This window comes from Sceloporus undulatus, chromosome 3 (genome assembly GCF_019175285.1).
Source record: "Sceloporus undulatus isolate JIND9_A2432 ecotype Alabama chromosome 3, SceUnd_v1.1, whole genome shotgun sequence".
In the NCBI taxonomy this organism is placed as follows: Eukaryota; Metazoa; Chordata; class Lepidosauria; order Squamata; family Phrynosomatidae; genus Sceloporus; species Sceloporus undulatus.
Window position 1 is genome coordinate 86,525,490 of NC_056524.1, and position 17,336 is coordinate 86,542,825.

General features: G+C 37.7%; 1 protein-coding gene across 3 annotated transcripts in view; it reads left to right on the forward strand.

Annotated features, from left to right (window-relative positions):
* The window catches only part of ADGRG2 (adhesion G protein-coupled receptor G2), a 97,704-nt gene that overhangs the window by 67,730 nt on the left and 12,638 nt on the right, over positions 1 to 17,336 (forward strand). For all 3 annotated transcript variants that reach the window (XM_042460773.1, XM_042460775.1, XM_042460774.1), the window contains exons 12-23: positions 338 to 403; positions 1,428 to 1,487; positions 3,965 to 4,021; positions 4,364 to 4,434; positions 6,108 to 6,169; positions 6,765 to 6,804; positions 6,895 to 6,929; positions 7,436 to 7,536; positions 9,114 to 9,186; positions 10,434 to 10,852; positions 12,427 to 12,616; positions 16,905 to 17,061. In XM_042460773.1, the coding sequence (XP_042316707.1) occupies positions 338 to 403; positions 1,428 to 1,487; positions 3,965 to 4,021; positions 4,364 to 4,434; positions 6,108 to 6,169; positions 6,765 to 6,804; positions 6,895 to 6,929; positions 7,436 to 7,536; positions 9,114 to 9,186; positions 10,434 to 10,852; positions 12,427 to 12,616; positions 16,905 to 17,061 (1,331 nt within the window). The remainder of the gene's footprint in view (positions 1 to 337; positions 404 to 1,427; positions 1,488 to 3,964; positions 4,022 to 4,363; positions 4,435 to 6,107; positions 6,170 to 6,764; positions 6,805 to 6,894; positions 6,930 to 7,435; positions 7,537 to 9,113; positions 9,187 to 10,433; positions 10,853 to 12,426; positions 12,617 to 16,904; positions 17,062 to 17,336) is intronic.

The window sequence follows — 17,336 nt, forward strand, 5'->3', positions numbered from 1 at the left end:
CTCCTCCTTTAAAACAGGATCAAATACAATACAGTTTAAAAATTCAACCTGTTAAAATGATAGCAATTTTCTAGTAGAGGCAGTGGTTACATAAAGTAGGGAGAGTACAGAAATCAGATTGAACTATTCTGGGAACGCCTGCCAGAAGAGATCCGTCTCAACGGGTTTTTTGAAGCTGTCTAGGCTGGTTATTTGACGGATCTCTTCCGGCAAGGCGTTCCATAGTCTGGGAGCGGCAGCAGAAAACATCATCTGGGAGGTTGCCATTCGTCTGGTTTTTATGGGTTGCAAGAAATTATTGATTTTAAGTTTATAATTTGTTTTTGTTTTTTTTCAGATACAACTAGTGGGACTAAACATTTCTTAGCAACAACTGGGACAGAAACTTTCCCAGAAACAACTGGTATGTTTTTAAAAAATGTGGGTGCAAAATTGTTAACTTTTGTGTCTTTATCTATTTGCAGTTTTCATATTATTCTGTACAGTGCTGTTAAATTAATTTTGTGATATTATCCTGATGTAACTCAGTATGCAAAGGGATCTTGTAACACTTTTGAGACTAACTGAAAGAACGAAGCTGGCAGCATGCACTTTTGTACACTTGAACCTACATGCATGCATCTGAGGAAGCATGAACTTTCATAGACTTGAGCCTGCAGTATCCATCTGAGGAAATAGACTAAAGTCTACGAAATCTCATATGATCAGCTTTTTTCTTTCAGTTAGTCCTCAAGGTCTACTAGATCATTTGCCTACTGATTTTCCAGACTAACATGTCTATGTCTTTGAATCCTGATGTAATTGTTGTTGTGCTCCACTCTTTATTTGCTGGCCTAGTAAACATTAGGCTTGGTTAATGATTTGTATTTTGAGTGCAATAAAAAGAATGTTTCAAAAAATATTAAAGCACTTTAATAAATCAAATTTAAGCAGTAGTTAAACCAAGCCAAATTGATATCAGTTGGGAGTTTCTACCCAGTTATTTTGGCTAAATTGTGCCAATTACACATCCATTGGAACTACAACAAGCTGTGGTTTCTATGTCAGTGTATGAATCCACTCCAGGTTCTAATCTGAGCTTTAAAAGAGTTATCCAATGTGCTAAACCTATTTGAGGTTTAATAGTTCCTTTAAATTCAAACTAAAACCCAGAGAGGATTGACTGCCGTATTGACATGAAAGCCACCAGCCATCACTATTGACACAGTCACAGATATACACATGTATAATTTCATTCTATTGTTGGCTTTTGACAATAAGTATTAGCAAACAACATACTATTTCTTAGCTAACAATATTAAAGCCCAGACATCAGTGGCATGATGGAACTGAATCTTTAGTCCTTTTTTCTACGCTATTATATAAGCAACTACAAGAAAGGAACCTGAGAAATATTAATTAAGAAAATATTTCTTTTGGAATAACAGCTATAGACACAATAATGAATACAGGAGAAGGTGGTTCATCAGCTTCTACTAATGTGGTTGGTAAGATATAAAATTAAAACTTATTATATAGTAGGATTTTGTGATCTGTATTTTCTTCTACTTATATAGTTCTTGATTGAGCTGGGCATATACTTAAATGATTTGAAACCTAAAATCTATCTGTATCTGATTCTCACATTTTCCTGTGTACTGATTGTGCAGTTGGGTATGACCACAATTTCTGAACTATGTGACAAACATTCACCTAGTCTTCCCCAGATGGTGCCCTGAAACTGTTCTGTACTATAACCCTACCCTCCCCAGCCAACATGGTTATTGACACCAGGAGAGGAGGAGGTAGTGAATGGTTGCCATTAAATAAATATCACTTCACTTCACTTGAAACTGAGGAGTTTTAGCATCACTTTATTTGTTTGTTTGTTTGTTTGTTGCACTTATATCCCACCTGCTTCCGAAAATGGGATCCATTAAGGATTACAAGTGTCTGCTATTCCAAGGGCTTCTTATAATAAATGACACAAATATTTAAAGGGTAATTGTCTTTACCAGATGAAACGGGAGAATGACACCAAATACAGGTGCCCTGACAAAGCAGTATAAATAAATCCTATTATTATTATTGTTATTATTATTAGATTCTTATTAGGATGTTAGTGTCTAGGATCACAGACATACAGAGAATGGAGCTAATGTGATCTTTCTGCTAGGGAATGATGGTAATGGAAACAAATGTTCTTTCTTTCCATTTTCATTCAATTATGCTGTACATTTGAATGTTGTAGGCCAAAGTGAATGCTGCATTCTACTTTTTTTTAAAGTGTTCTTAATCTGGCCAATTCTTTTCTGAAGGGAAAACTATTTGCTGATTGCTGTATCCAGGATAAATAGCAGCTGGGGAAATTTTGAATGGGAAACCAGTACAGGCCCTCTCAGCCCTGTCTGCTTCAGCCAAATAAAATGGCCTACCCCCATCTACCTGGCAGGGAGACAAGATGATGCATGGCCCAACCCTCAGTTCTAGTGTGAATAGACCAGATGACAGCTGGCCTGTTCAGCATCAGAAATGGGGTATAATGCCCTTAACATATTAAAGTAAAGTATAGTAGCCGGAACAAACCAGCAAGCTAAGCTGACTTTCGGGTGGCTTGGTAGCATGGTGCTTACACACTGCACACTCCTAAACTGCCCGGAAGCTGCCTGGCCATTTACATCGGGGTGGCTTCATGACGATCCGGTGATGTGGTGTTTATACACTGCATGTTGTCAGAGCGTCATGAAGCCGGCTTTCAGATGCAACATGAGTACAAAGCTGGCTTTTTGCCACCCGAAAAAGGAGCAGTTCTTTGCTGCTCCTTTTTTGGGCAGCTTCAAGGCAGATTGAGGTCATGGCATGTGGTTTCTGCAACCCCAGTCTGCCTTTCACCAGTCTATTTCAGCTCCTATTCTTTGCTCCCTCTGGGCAGGTATTTGAAACACGTCACGCTCTGCCACTGATATATCCATCACTGCCACTAGTTGCTTGCTCTGAGGTCAGAACAAGGCATCCAGACACGTGTTTGAGGCTGGGAGCCTTATTCTGACCTCAAAGTGAAGTGACCTACCACTGCCACAGATGTACCAGGAGGCTGAACAGGACACACATGTGATCAGCCATCCAGCCTTGGAATAGAGGGCCTTTACAACAGTGGAGGGTCGAGGCAGCTCTAGAATCATAGAATCGTAGAGTTGGAAGAGACCACAAGGGCCATCCAGTCCAACCCCCTGCCATGCAGGAAATCCAAATCAAAGCATCCCGACAGATGGCCATCCAGCCTCTGTTTAAAGACCTCTAAGGAAGGAGACTCCACTACACTCCAAGGGAGTTTGTTCCACTGTCGAACAGCCCTTACAGTCAGGAAGTTCCTCCTAATGTTGAGGTGGAATCTCTTCCTGGAGCATGGATCCATTGTTCCTGGTCCTGTTCTCTGGAGCAGCAGAAAACAAGCTGGTTCCTGCCTCAATGTGACACCCCTTCAAATATTTAAACAGGGCTATCATATCACCTCTTAATCTTCTTTTCTCCAGAGTAAGGATACTCTGGGCTGCCCCACACCAGTGCAGACAAGAACCCTTTTCAGACAGGGATTAGATGCCTTGAATTTGGACACTTTTCCTTCAAAATACTAATTTCTGGATTTAGGTTTCTTTTTAAGATAGCATGTCTAAGTAGTTGGGTTCTATGGCTTGTTTTCCTAGATTGGATGCATCAATAAGGAAACAAAATGGGGGATTTATAACTCCTTTTTTTGTTTAGCTAGCTGCATTCCTTTCAAAGGTTCTGGGAATGCAGATGTTTTATTCCACCAGTTCTGATAAATTAACATGTAGCTTCTCATTTTCAAAACTGTGTCACTCACATTTAATCCTATGATACATGGTGTCTTAAAATTAGGTGGGAAAATGTAAGAAAATCATTACTTTAAAATACAAACTTCCTTTACCAACTCTTCATTTAATTTCTTCTGTTATTTTTGCAGGAACAAAGGGTTTAGATAATAATGTTTGTAACTTATCGGCCCTCTGTAATGACACAGGTTAGTAATATTTTCATTTTTGATTTTAGGAAGATATTTTGAGTTCACAATCCCTCTTACTAGATTTTGAACTATAGAGTGTTCTAAAGTTGAAAAGGAAACTTTTGATCTCCATTTCTCATGCAAGAAAGACCCCATGGTTTATTATATATTTTCTTATAGTTATATAACTGTGTTATGTGTCTTGTAGTAACATATCTATAGATCGGCAAGCCTAGTATCTGTACAAAGATAAGATTAAATTTATAAAAGGAAATCATCAGTTTCCCTTTTGTCAAGATATTTCTAAACAAAACCATTCCTAATAATGCCTTTTCCCTTTGAATTTTTATTTCCTTTTAGTCTTCTACATGGGCACTAAAAACTTTCAGACCAATGACAACAACTCCGATACTTCATACAACCTAAAAGTAGTAAGACTTTTTATTGTTATCATTAGCTTTATTCTGTACTTAAGTTGGATTCTTTAGTAATTACACCTTTTCAAAGTTTTGAAAAAATTATATGCTTATTCCAGGAAAGAGCCACTGAGTTAATGCTTATCTGAACTTGAACTCAATATGTACCACACTGAAACAACTACAGGTAGTTCATTTTTCTTACCAGTAATTAACTGCAAGTGACTAACAGCTCAGTTATTATCAAGGAGTACCCCTTCAATCAGATAAGCATTCCAGTGTGGTACAGGTTGAACCTCCCTTATCCAAAATTCTGAATTCTAAAATACAGTACTCCAGAATCCAAAATTGTCCACATGGGTGCCTGAGATAGTGATACTTTTTCTTTCTGATGGTTCCGTGTACACAAACTGTGTTTCATGCACAAAATTGTTGAAAATATTGTATATAAAATTACTTCCAGGTTATGTGTACAAAGTATATATGAAACACAGATGAATGTTTATCTCATTATGTATATGCAAATATTGAAAAATTGAAAAAAATCCAAAATTCAAAGTATGTCTGGTCCCAAGTATTTCAGATAAGGGACACTCAACGTGTAGAAGAAATACTAAGTAATTACTAAAGTAAATGATTTAGTATTAACTTCAGTAATTTACTTTACTTTAAAAAAACAGTAAAGTTGTACCAGTTTTTCATTCACAGTATTTGCCTTATTTCTATTATACTAATGCATAATATCCTTGTTTAGTTACGATTTAGTTACTATGTGTGCCTGAATACATGAAGACTTTAAATGGATTGAGAGATGGGCTCGTACCTGCTGACTGTACCCCACCATCGCTAATCATGGCCAGAATGCCCCCAGTCATATTCTCTTGAACATGAGCAGAATGTGACTCAGGGCCACTCTTTATCATGATCCCAGCTGACTGAAATTTTAATTACATTCAAACGAATGTGAACATACAGATCCCTTTCACACTACAAACATAGAATACTGTAATGCCACTTTAACTGCCATGGCAACATCGTGCAATTTGCAGCTTTGGGAGAGTCAGTAATATACCTGAATAGTGATAAAGCCCTAAATGGCTTGGGCCTGGGTTACTTGAGGGAACGCCTCTCCCTGCATAATCCACCCCGCACTCTCAGAACAACAGGTATATTATTACTCAACCATCCTAAGATGAGATTGGCGACTACCCATCAAAGGGCTTTTACAGCAGTAGCGCCTTCTCTTTAGAATGCTCTACCAGAAGAGATCCGCCTTAGTGGAACGGCGGAGGCCTTTAAAAAGGCATTAAAAACCTACCTCTTCCTACAAGCCTACCCTCCCAATTCCTTGTAATAAAAGTCTTCCCTGATTGATCACGATGTATACATACCTAGGATTTTAATAATTTGAATTGTATGCTTTTTAGATAATTGATATTGGACTGTAACTTGTATTAATGTTTGTGAAATTGTCTTAATGTCCCTTTTTATTCTATTGTACCTATTTTATATGCTGTACACCGCTTTGATCGTAGGAAAAGCGGTCTATAAATAAACAATTTATTATTTATTATTATATCACTATGATGAGAAAGATCTGATATACATTGTTATAAACTGCCACTATCTTGGGATGCTGGGAATATATAGAAGGATGCAATATATTTATGAATTCTTCATTTTTCTAGCATTATCATGACACCAGTCAGTACCAATTAAAAGCTTCTTCAACTGCACTGCCAGAAATGAAGTAAGTAATTTTTTTACAGAATATAAATCTTTTCTTCTTACCTAATTGTGCATTCATATCACATGTCATTTTTAATATTGTTTTACTCAGATGCCAAAAAAAGTATACCCTTTTGCATCGTTTTAGATTTGTTACAGGTCAATTCAAACTTATATAACTCTATTCAGATGTTCATTGAGTTCAGTTGGATTTATTGCCACATCAGTGGGTAAAAGTATTAAAGCTCAGATGTGCTAATACTTGGATTGGAGTCAACTGGATTAATGTTACAGTCACAATTATGTTCATAATAAAACAGCCCACCATATATTTACATGCATTCTAAGGACATTATTGTTATATGTATATCCAAGAATTCAAACAAATAACAGTGGTTACAAATGGCAATAGCCCTCTAAATCTTCTTCATAAACACATTTACCATTGGCTTGGATCCAGTTATCTTGCAAGTGAAATTTGCAAGATCCTTTTCTGGGGTGTCATCCACTACAAGCCCAACCCCCACAACCCACCCCCAGCGACTGGCTTAAGGATAATTTACTAGTGAGGAATCATTCATAAAATTTATGATTAAACTATTGATAATTTATTTCAGAATTTCAGAATTCAACAAAACACTTCAGAGGTTAAGTCAGGTGAGTAATAAAGCTTACTACCATAATTAATTATTGTGGACTGAATCTCAATTTTAAATGCATATATGTTTTGTTTTTATTCTCTTGTAGTCATATCTTCTGCAATGTAATAAAGTGGACCAGAGGTATGTTATTTTACATAATTGTTTTATTATTTCTGATTCTACAAGTGGGTACAAGTGTAGTAAGAAGCACTACCACTTTCAAATGGAAGCAGTATGACTTCAGTGCTTTAATAGAAATGTTAACTTTCCAGTCCCGTGCATGTCTATTCAGAAAGAAGTAAGCCCCTATTGCACAGGACTGATTTCTAGATAAGTATGTACAGGACTGTATCCTAAGGTCCTGTGGAATGTGTGCAGAATATTTTCTAGTCCAAGAGTCAAAGTCAATTTCAGAGACATTCTTGGGGTATGGGGTGTATTCCAGTGGTGGCTGATACCAGAAAAGTATTTTAGCTTAAAGCTCTTACTGCTGTTAATTATACAATTTTTAAAACAAATGATACTACTTAGTTGTTATGTAATTGATGAGAAAGTGAGCAGCGACCCTATTTCACTATTTATAAATAAAATATATACTAAACTGTCAGTAATATAGCTTTTACATTTCTTTCCCCTACATCTTCTAGTAGTACATCAGAATGCAGTTTCATAATAAAGCTGCAGAAAAATATGAATATTAGTGCCATCTTGTCCTATTTGAAAGAAAAAGCAGAAATTGGCCAAGCTGGTAAGTAGTCATAAATATCCTTTCATTTTAGACATACTAGGTAAGCAAGGACACAGCATTTTCCTGTCAATATTTACTAAAGGATGGTCTTTGCAATGAAGAGCATTTCCAATGCATTTTGGAAGCTGTGGCATGGAGGGGGGAGTGGAAAGAATACATTACAGTTGCCGCTCCTTTTTCACAGGGGATGCTTTCCAGACCCCCTTGCCAAAATGGAGTTTCACATATATTCAAGCCCCATTGGCTTGAATATAGGCACGCAGCACTTGGACATGAGCCCCATTATTTCTCCCTCCATTCATCCCTCAAGCATAAGCTAGGGATGCGGGTTCCAAAACCGCGAGAACAGAGGGAGGACTGTACTTAGCCACTGCCTCCAAGTAGTGGGGTGTGGAAGAAGCTCATATTCCTGTCAGAGGTTACTACTACGTAATATTGGCGTAAAGGTGGTTGACTGAGTCTACATAGCACTGAAACATTAGCAGAAAGCATACAGAATAGTAGATATCACCTAGCGTGGACCAAGTCATACTGAGCATACAATTTTGTTTTGAACGTCTTCTGGTAATTACACAGGATCATAAACTGCTCAGTTTTGTAGGATTCTGTGGCCGTGGAGAAATAAATTGTTAAATTATTCCCTTCTTGCTAAAATACAGGCATATATTACTTAACAAAATCTTTGACAAAAACATTCCTTTTTACAAAGTCCTTTTACACAGACCCTCCTTCCTTTTATTGCTCTGACTGTTGGAAATATTTTATTGGCACTGACACTGAGAAGATGGCAAAGGAGGGCTGGAGGAATACAGACTTTTGGCTTTTTATTGCAGCAGCATAGTAAACAGTGAACAATGCAATAAACAAAGCTTGAAAAAGAGATTGGTTGACCTCTAGGTGATCTTACTGTTGCTGTGTGTGCCTGTTTACAACAAGCAAGGTAAACAGTAGCTCTGTCCACTGAGCACCTGCAAATTGAAAACCAGCTTGAAAAGGAAAAGCAGATAGGCCTGCCTCAGCAGCTCACCACTAGCATGTTAAAGAAAAATTGTAGTCACCAAATAGCAACATGGTTCATCTTTGCACAAAAATGGGTGTCTGTCGTGGTTAACTTGTACTAGATATGTTCATGATATAGACCATTTTGTTATTTTTATTATTTTATCGAAATTAATATAATGTTGAAGATGATGATTCTTTGTATCTTCTAGATATTATTTTGAGAAATTTGTTTAGTTGTATATTTTAAAAAATAAATAATAAAAAGAATGTGGTAACCAAAATGGGAATCATAAGAAAAGTGGAGGCTGATGAAAGAAAGAAAGAAAAATCCCTGGATGCATTCTGAAAGAAGCCTTCATGTAGTTTCCAGAGGATTCAACAAGTTTTTTGTTGGCCTAGTTATTTATTACTTGACCTGGTTGTTTCATTTCACATGTGCATATTGTTAGTTTTAAATCAAAGGTTTGCTGAAACATGCTGAAGTGCTCTTCTTTTTTGAGGTGTAGTGATGTTTGCACTAATTCATTGCTGAAGTAAATTGAAATGACACATATTGTAAAACATTTTTATTACAGAGTCATGCTGTTGTTCATCTTTGGATCGTCACTTTTGTCCTTCAACGGTTGAAGAGCTGAGACTACTGCAGTGGTAATTGTGACTTAAAAATACTCTGCTTAATTTAGGGGTTAGAACAGAACCTGATTTCCTATACATATTTTGAGTTTCAGTTTGGGAATGTGGTCGGGCAAAGGGTTAGCTTAGCTTCTCCCTAGATGGCACAATCTCAGTCTATACTGGAACTTCCTGGCTGCTGTTTAGTAAATAAAATGAAGCACACAAGAACCACTCTTCATGCAATGTGTAGTCTGGCCCTTTGTAGCCATGCAAGTTCATAGACAGTATGATGACAGGTTTATATCTCACAGCGGTTTGCAAGTTCTAGCTTTTTACCATCCAAACAAAAGGCAATGAATAAATGATAGGGAATAGGAAAATATACAGTGTATCCATGCCATACGCAGGCTTGCCATACATGGATTTGATCTGACACGTATGGCAAGCCCGGGAGGACAAAATGGGTGTGTGTGGCGGTGGAATGGATCCCCTGTGTATAGCAAGGGCCCACTGTATTGTACAGGCAGAGGAAAAAATGGAAAATTCAAAAAAAAAAAAAAAAAGAATCTGTCTAAGTGTGTTACAGGGTGGTGGTGGAGGCATAGAACACTTTCCTCCCATCTTTGAACATACATGGGCTAATGTAAAAGGATCACTCCAGAGCATTATGAAGACTGAGAAGGCTAAGCATGCTTCCTTTATGCTCACTAGCACATGCTCAGACCTTTTCATGATGGCCTGATATGACAGAATATGTAAATGTGTCCATGTGTGTGCTCTGAGGAAGCAACATGTTCTAAATGACAGTCAATATAGTTAAACTGAGAGGGATTGCGTATTTAGCTCATATTCCTGCTGCAATTTTAACAATTGTATCTACAGTCTGCCCTTCATATCAGTGGGAGTTTGGTTCCATACCTCCTCCCCACCACCCTCAGATACCAAATACTATGGCACCTAAAGTCCCATGATGTACACATGGCCACATTGACGCAGTTGCGTGCACATACCATCATTGATGATAATGGGGCAGGGCCATCCATGGATGCTCCAATCCATGAATGGCCAGCCCCCCGATTCAGAGGGCTGACTGTAGTAAATAACACCCCTGGAGGCATGACAAAAATTAAGATAATTAGCAGAAAATGTAATTTTTAAAAATTTAATCAGAAACATGTATAAATTAACACTTCTTCAAAACACTTTTTAAGTGTATTTTTTTTACTTCAAGTCGCTGCTCAGCCAGCACCAACACTTCATGTGTGTTTTTTTTCCAATAGTGGTATGCATGAAACAGTTGCCTGCAGTGGCTCTAGTACTCAATACGTACCAGTTTCACCTGCGACTCCTTCCACTGTTGTAACTCAGTATAATGCTCCTTCCTATGAACAAGACTCCGTCTCTCCCACTCCCCTGACAGAGATGACAACGGCAGATATTTCTAGTGGACCTGCTACTCAGAGTACAAATACATTTCTGCCTACATCTGCACCACCTACAAAGTCTGATGATGCAGTTACTTCTACCACTTCTTTTGAAACAACTAACTCATTCTCTTCAACAACATCATCTATCAAATCTACTACTACTTCTGTAGAGTATTCTAGCACACCACTCACTGCAGTGTCTACAATGAACATTTCTGTTGATGTGCCTTTGACCCCTGACAAAAATGGAAGTCTTAATAAACCCAACACAGGTAAACTTGATTTTAAATGGATTGGAATGTGGTCTTGCTAATAGATCTGATGTATGCTCGCAGTTTGAAGTGTAATATGGAAATAAAACCTTGTAGAACTGGTTCTATGTGGAAAACTGCAATCTGAATGCCTGAATGCCTTATCATTCTGTGATGACTAGTGAGGTCATTTATTATGTGAAAAATATGAAGGCCATTGCATAGTGATAGGGATCCCACTGTTATCTGCAGCTCCAATAGTACTATGCACAGTGTACAGTTGCTGAGTAGATAGTAGTTCTGGCATGGACATAAACTGTTGACATTTGCAAGGGAACTTTGTAATCGCCAATTGTGACTTCAGCAGGGACCTTTTCTGTCTCCAATTACCACAAGGTAAAAGTGATATTTCTCTTTCCCTCTCTATTGCCACCAGTAATAAAGGGGACCATCAGTGTGTTAATCCATTGAATTAATACATTACACATTAAAAAACACCCAGACAAAATTTTTTTTAAATATACCAACTTAATATTCATAGTTTACAATTTACTGGGTAGGCCAGCTGGAAGAGATAGGTCTTTAATGATGTATGGGAGGGATTTTAAGGGAGGAAGCGATCCCATTGGTAACCTAGATCCAATCCATGTTTGTAGGCCTTTAAATATAATAACCAGCACTTTGTACTTTCTGGGAAATTAGCTGGCTACCAGTGGTCTGATTTTTATATTGGTGTGATATGCTCGCTCCTAGGTGTCCCAGTAGCCAATCTGCCTGCCATGTTTTGAACTAACTGAAATTTCCAAACTTGGAATGTACAACACATTGAGTCCAGGCTTGAGGTTGCCAGCACATGCACTACAATCTTTAAGTCTTTCTAATTAACACTTGTATTTCATTTATATAAATCTACATTGACAGACAGACAGACAGACAGAGGTATCTATGTAAACACACATACACTAAGGCTAATTGTAATCAATGAAAAAGAGAACTGAACATACTACAGGTGATCAAGCTACCATACAATCGTTAGCAGCAATATCATAGTTGAATTAGTTTCATTTACTTCGTTATTGTACTGTATTCAGTACAATACATAAACAAATTTAATGTTCAGTGCAAGTACAGAAATACATTTAAGGGATGTGTGTGAAATGCACTTGAAATGTATTTTTGTATTTGCATTTTCATCTATGGTATTGCTGCTAATCATGGTATGGTAGCTTAATCAGTTCTCTTTTCCATTTATTATAGTTCATCTTAGTTTGACACCAAAATGTCTTTTTTTTAAATTAAAAAAATTAAAATTATGAAGAATACTGGAAGGTTATTAAAAAGAAACAGCATGCAACTGACATGTCATTTTTGCTTACTCCTATCTTCAGAGTATAGAAGTGGAGAAAATGCTTTGCAGTAGCCACCATGAGATTTTTTTAATCCACTACAACTAAGTGAACTCCTTCCAAAAGCCAAAAACTAACACAAAACAAAATAAACTGCTTTCAGTGTGTAAATATTCATTTTGTGTATGTGTGTTGTTCACCTTTGTGCTTAGAAACATACTTCTTTCCGCCCATTTCTGTCTCTTGTAGAACATGTATCACAAAATCGCTTGAATGATACTGATCCTAGTAATGCTACAGATTTTGAGAAAATAGTTTCTCAGCTGGAGAACAACTTGACTGCTGAAAGTATAGCTCCATCTTTTGCAAAATCAATGGTGGATAGTGTTAGTTTTCTCCTGGATAAGCATCATTTACAGATCTCCTCAATGTCTAAAAGGTATGTCTTTTTGTAATTTAAGGAGCATTTGTCATTTTCATCATGATACAGCTTTATATATTGCATATGACAGATAAAGATACACTATCAGCCATAATTTTATATTTCATCTATCTATAAAGAATCACTTTACCAAGCTGGGAATTTTGTACTCAGATCAATAGAACCTTTTAAAGAAGGTTTAAATGGCGGGGGAGTAGATGAAGTTGTTATATTAATAGCTAAAACAGCCAGCTTCACTTGGGATGCTGTAAAAATAATGCATTTTCATAGGACTTTAACTACCATGGCTCTATGGTATCAAACTGCATTATTTGTATAGTGCAGATGCATTCTTGAATACATAACAACTTTGCCACCCTCACTCCAGTACCATTTCTTCACTTGTGTACTCATTAGACTTCTTAATGCCCTTAATTTGCCTTTCCTTTTCCCATTTGCTTTTTAAATTCTACTTCACTCAAACTCCAGTTCTTCCTTGCTGGCTTTCAGTTCCTCCTCTGCTCCACTCAATCAACCTTCACATCTTTTTAACTCCTTTTCCCAGCTTTACCAGGTACTCTCTCTTGTTTTCACTCTAAGGATTGCCATATTTTAGTTCTCCAAATGCAACAAGCTCATTTACATAGTATTTGGTCACTATGCAGATCACCTGATGAGTTATGAAAGGGTTAATAATATCTATCATGCACAGTTCTTTCTTATTCAGAAACATTTTAACCTTATTAGGAAGCTCGACTTTCTTAGTTACATTGGATGTAATACAGGGCCCCACAACCTGTGCCCATGATCTCTTTTCTTTTCTCTTCATTCGACTCCTTCCTGTTCATTTAAGATCTACAGATATTCAGTGGCAACAGTTTTACCATGGCAGGGATTCCACAATCCTGTTTGAGACATCTAAAGTTACATAACTGTGCCTGTGCTCAGCCTCCTTCCCATTTCCTGTCTGCAAAATGGGAAAAATCATACTGACTTGAGTCAGGACTACTGTAAGGATTCCTTAGGGAATGTAGGAAAAGTGCGTTGTTGTTGTTGTGTGGCATTAAGTCATTTCTGATTTATGGCAATCCTAAAATGAGCCTATCATGGGATTTTCTTGTCAAGATTTGTGCAGGGAGTGTTTGCCTTTCCCTTCCTCTGAGGCTGAGAGAGTGTGATTTGCCCATGGTTCCCCAGTGGGTCTCAATGGCTGAGCAGGCATTCAAACCTTGGTCTCCTGAGTCCTAGTCCAACACTCAGACCACTAAACCAATGTACTTTTGTACATGCACCACAATCCAGAACTTGCAGAATCTGCCAGCCAGCATGGACACTGCAGTAGAGATATCAGCGGGTCACTCTACTGTTTTAAATATCTAAGGCCTTTAATGTGATAAGAATCCAGGTGTGCCTTCACACATTGGTTAAACACACTGAAAGGCAGTAGGGAAGGTTTGCTTCTTTCAACAATGGGCAGAATAATGACTGCACCTTTTGTTTTGTAGCTCAGCTTTAACAAAGGCTAGAGAAATAAGATATACAAGTATCTGCATTATAAAGTTATCAGTTTCATACACTTTAATTTCATTACTATCCTATTCTAAAGAACCCTGGGATTTTTCATTTGGTAAGGTAATTATAATTCTCTGCTAGAGAGGTTTAGCCCAATGAGTTGGATTAAATCCAGATACAATAAATACTGTATTCACTATGGAATTAATCCAATAATTAACAACATAATTAATCCTCATTCTTCTCAACGTGCCTTGGTACTGTATACAAATTTCACCAAACTACAGATCCAAAGAATCCTTATAATTTCCAACCTAAGATGGAACCCTGACAATTAAAAGAATATGAAATTGATACAAGTATATAATACAGATATACCTTTACTTAAGATTTGGAAATCCGTGCCAGTCATAGGTATAAAGAGGTACCAGACAGTATAATAAAATACTAATAATGATAGTGATAATAATGGCAATAACAACAATAATAATTTCATACCTGTTTCTTTCTGTGGAGTGAGGCAGGGAACAACAGATTAAAATCCAATACATAACAGTTAAAAACATGTAACTTCCTTTTAAAAGAACATATAAGAACAATATAAAAGAAATCAGCCCATACTTTAAAATGCATAATTTAAAATTGATCATTTAAAAACGACTGGGATAGGCCTTCCAGAAGAGACTGGTCTTTAATCCTCTTTTTAAATTCAGACAGCATCCTCATTGGTCGAATTGCTTCTGGCAGGTAGTTCTAGGTAGTTCTCCAGCTCTAGGAAGGGGTGCAGCTGGCATAACAGCTTAAGCCAATGATGGTGAACCTTTTAGAGGCTGAGTGCCCAAACTGCAACCCAAAACCCACTTATTTATTGCAAAGTGCCATGTCCCTCTGGCTTTCTAGTAACAAACTCTGGCAAAATCTGTGCTGGGGCGATGGCACATGTGCCTACAGAGAGGGCTCTGAGTGCCACCTCTGGCACGCGTGCCACAGGTTCGCCATCACTGGCTTAAGCTGATAGCAGGCATTCCTGGCCATCACATCTATGTTAGCTATCATCTGAAGTCATTTGGAGTGACAGATCCAGAAGCACTACTAGGCTGTGAACAGTCTTTAAGGGTGAGTTTAACCTCATCCTCTGAGACAGCTTGGTGTAGTAGTTCCAGTGCTGGATTATGACTGGAGGCCATGGTCCAATTCCCCACTGTGACCTTGGGTGAGTCACACATTATCAGCCCCAGAAAGCCCCTCGATAGTGTCATCATAGGGTTGCCATCAGTTGGAAACAACTTGAAGACACGCAAGAAAAGTAATTCCATGCAGGATTGGTTGACACACCTCCAAACCCAGGTTAGGTTAGGACTCTTTTAACAATAAGCACCTCTGTCTTGTATGAATTCAGCTTCCGTTTGTTTTTCCTCATCCAACCCATCATCTTAGCTAAGGCTATTTTTGAAGGCACAGAGAAATATATTTGTTATACTGGTAGCACCCAGCCAATGCCTCTGGATAATATTTTTCAGAGGTTTCATGTAAATGTTAAAAAGCATTGGGAGTTGAATTATGCTTTGTAGTATGGTTGGCATACAAATAAAATTCAGCTAACTAAACCATATGACAGCTATATCTTCCACTCTTTCTTTCTTACTGTGCTTTCTCTTGCTTCAACTCTCTGGCTCATTTAGTGTTCCCTTCATCTCTGTCTACCTACCAAGCACCACAAACTCTCCTTCTCTCTTTTCGCACAGGCAAGTTTCACCAGGCAGCTGTGTTATGTAAAAGTAAGACTGGTGCTGTTCCAGCAGTGACAAAAAGCCAGAAGTGTGAATAGCTTGGTCTTCTGGCTCCACCTGAACCAGCTGCAAGCATTTGGACTAAATGCCAGAAGTACTGCTAATAATAATAATAATAATAATAATAATAATAATAATAATAATAATAAGTTTTATTTATATACCGCCCAATCACTGGGAATCCGAGCGGTTTACAACAGAGGGGATAATAGACAGTTCCCTGCCCTCAGGCTTACAATCTAAAAGACACGACACAAAAGGAGAAGGGAATGGTGAGGGGGGGAGGGAATCAGGTCCAGTATTCTTCTCTCCCTCTGAGGCCTGGACCAAAGCAGATGGACCGGAGGGAGGGCTCTTCTTCTTCAGGCTAGCCCTGATGGAGCTGGGCCAGCCTATTCTCTCCCTCACAGGCTGAAGGATGACAATTATGGAGAGAGGGGCCTCTTTCTTCAGGCTAGCCCCTGATGGAACTGGGCCAGCCTTCTTGTACTCTTGTGGGGCTTGGTGTCTACCATCTAGTAGTCAAGTGATTCACTGCCATGCAGTGACTCGGCCTGGTACTGTGATCTACAGACAGATTTTAATTAATTATAATTAAACAGTTTTTAAAATAAAATAACCCCAAAATGCACACCATCAGATTCCCTCAAGTGTACCCACCACATTTTAGGGATATCAGATTTCCAATGTTAAAGTGACCACACATAGATATTAATTATTACAGCAAATTATAATATCATTTGTGAGAATTATATTTTACCTTTTCTCCAAATATGGCATTCAAGATGACTAACAGTAATTAAAAAAAAACATACACAAACACACTTGTTTAAAAAACTCTGTGAATTGAACTGAAGTCTAAGGGCTTCTGGATTTTATTTATACAATTTTTTTCTGGTATTTCTGCATTGTCCTCAATTTTCAGTCATTGCACTTATCATAATTTACATTAAGCGGTTACAGACTGAACAGTGCAATGTAATCTTATATATTTTCTCCTATAGAATAATACAAATAGTGGATGCAATTGGCTTAAAACTGAACTTCTCGACAGAATCAATTAGTTTGACTTCCCCTTCCTTGGCACTGGCAGTCATGAAAGTCAACAGCACCTCCTTTCACGGTGTTTCTTTTGCTGTAGAAGATTCCTCAGACCTTCAGGTAAACTCATTTTATTTGCATATTCAAGGTTTTGGGTTTTTTTTTGGGGGGGGGGGTTGTTTTTGTTTCTGTCTATATTGATAAAAATCTCTAAAATGGGAACTCAAACATGTGGAATGTTGTTAATTCCCAAACAAAGCTGCACAATTGGGATCCTCTCTTATAAATATTCAAATTAATTTCTATTTTTTTAAAAAAATGCATTAGTTCTAATGCTAATAGAATGTGTCCAGTCATATGACATCTTTTATATAAACCATTATCAGAGGGAATTT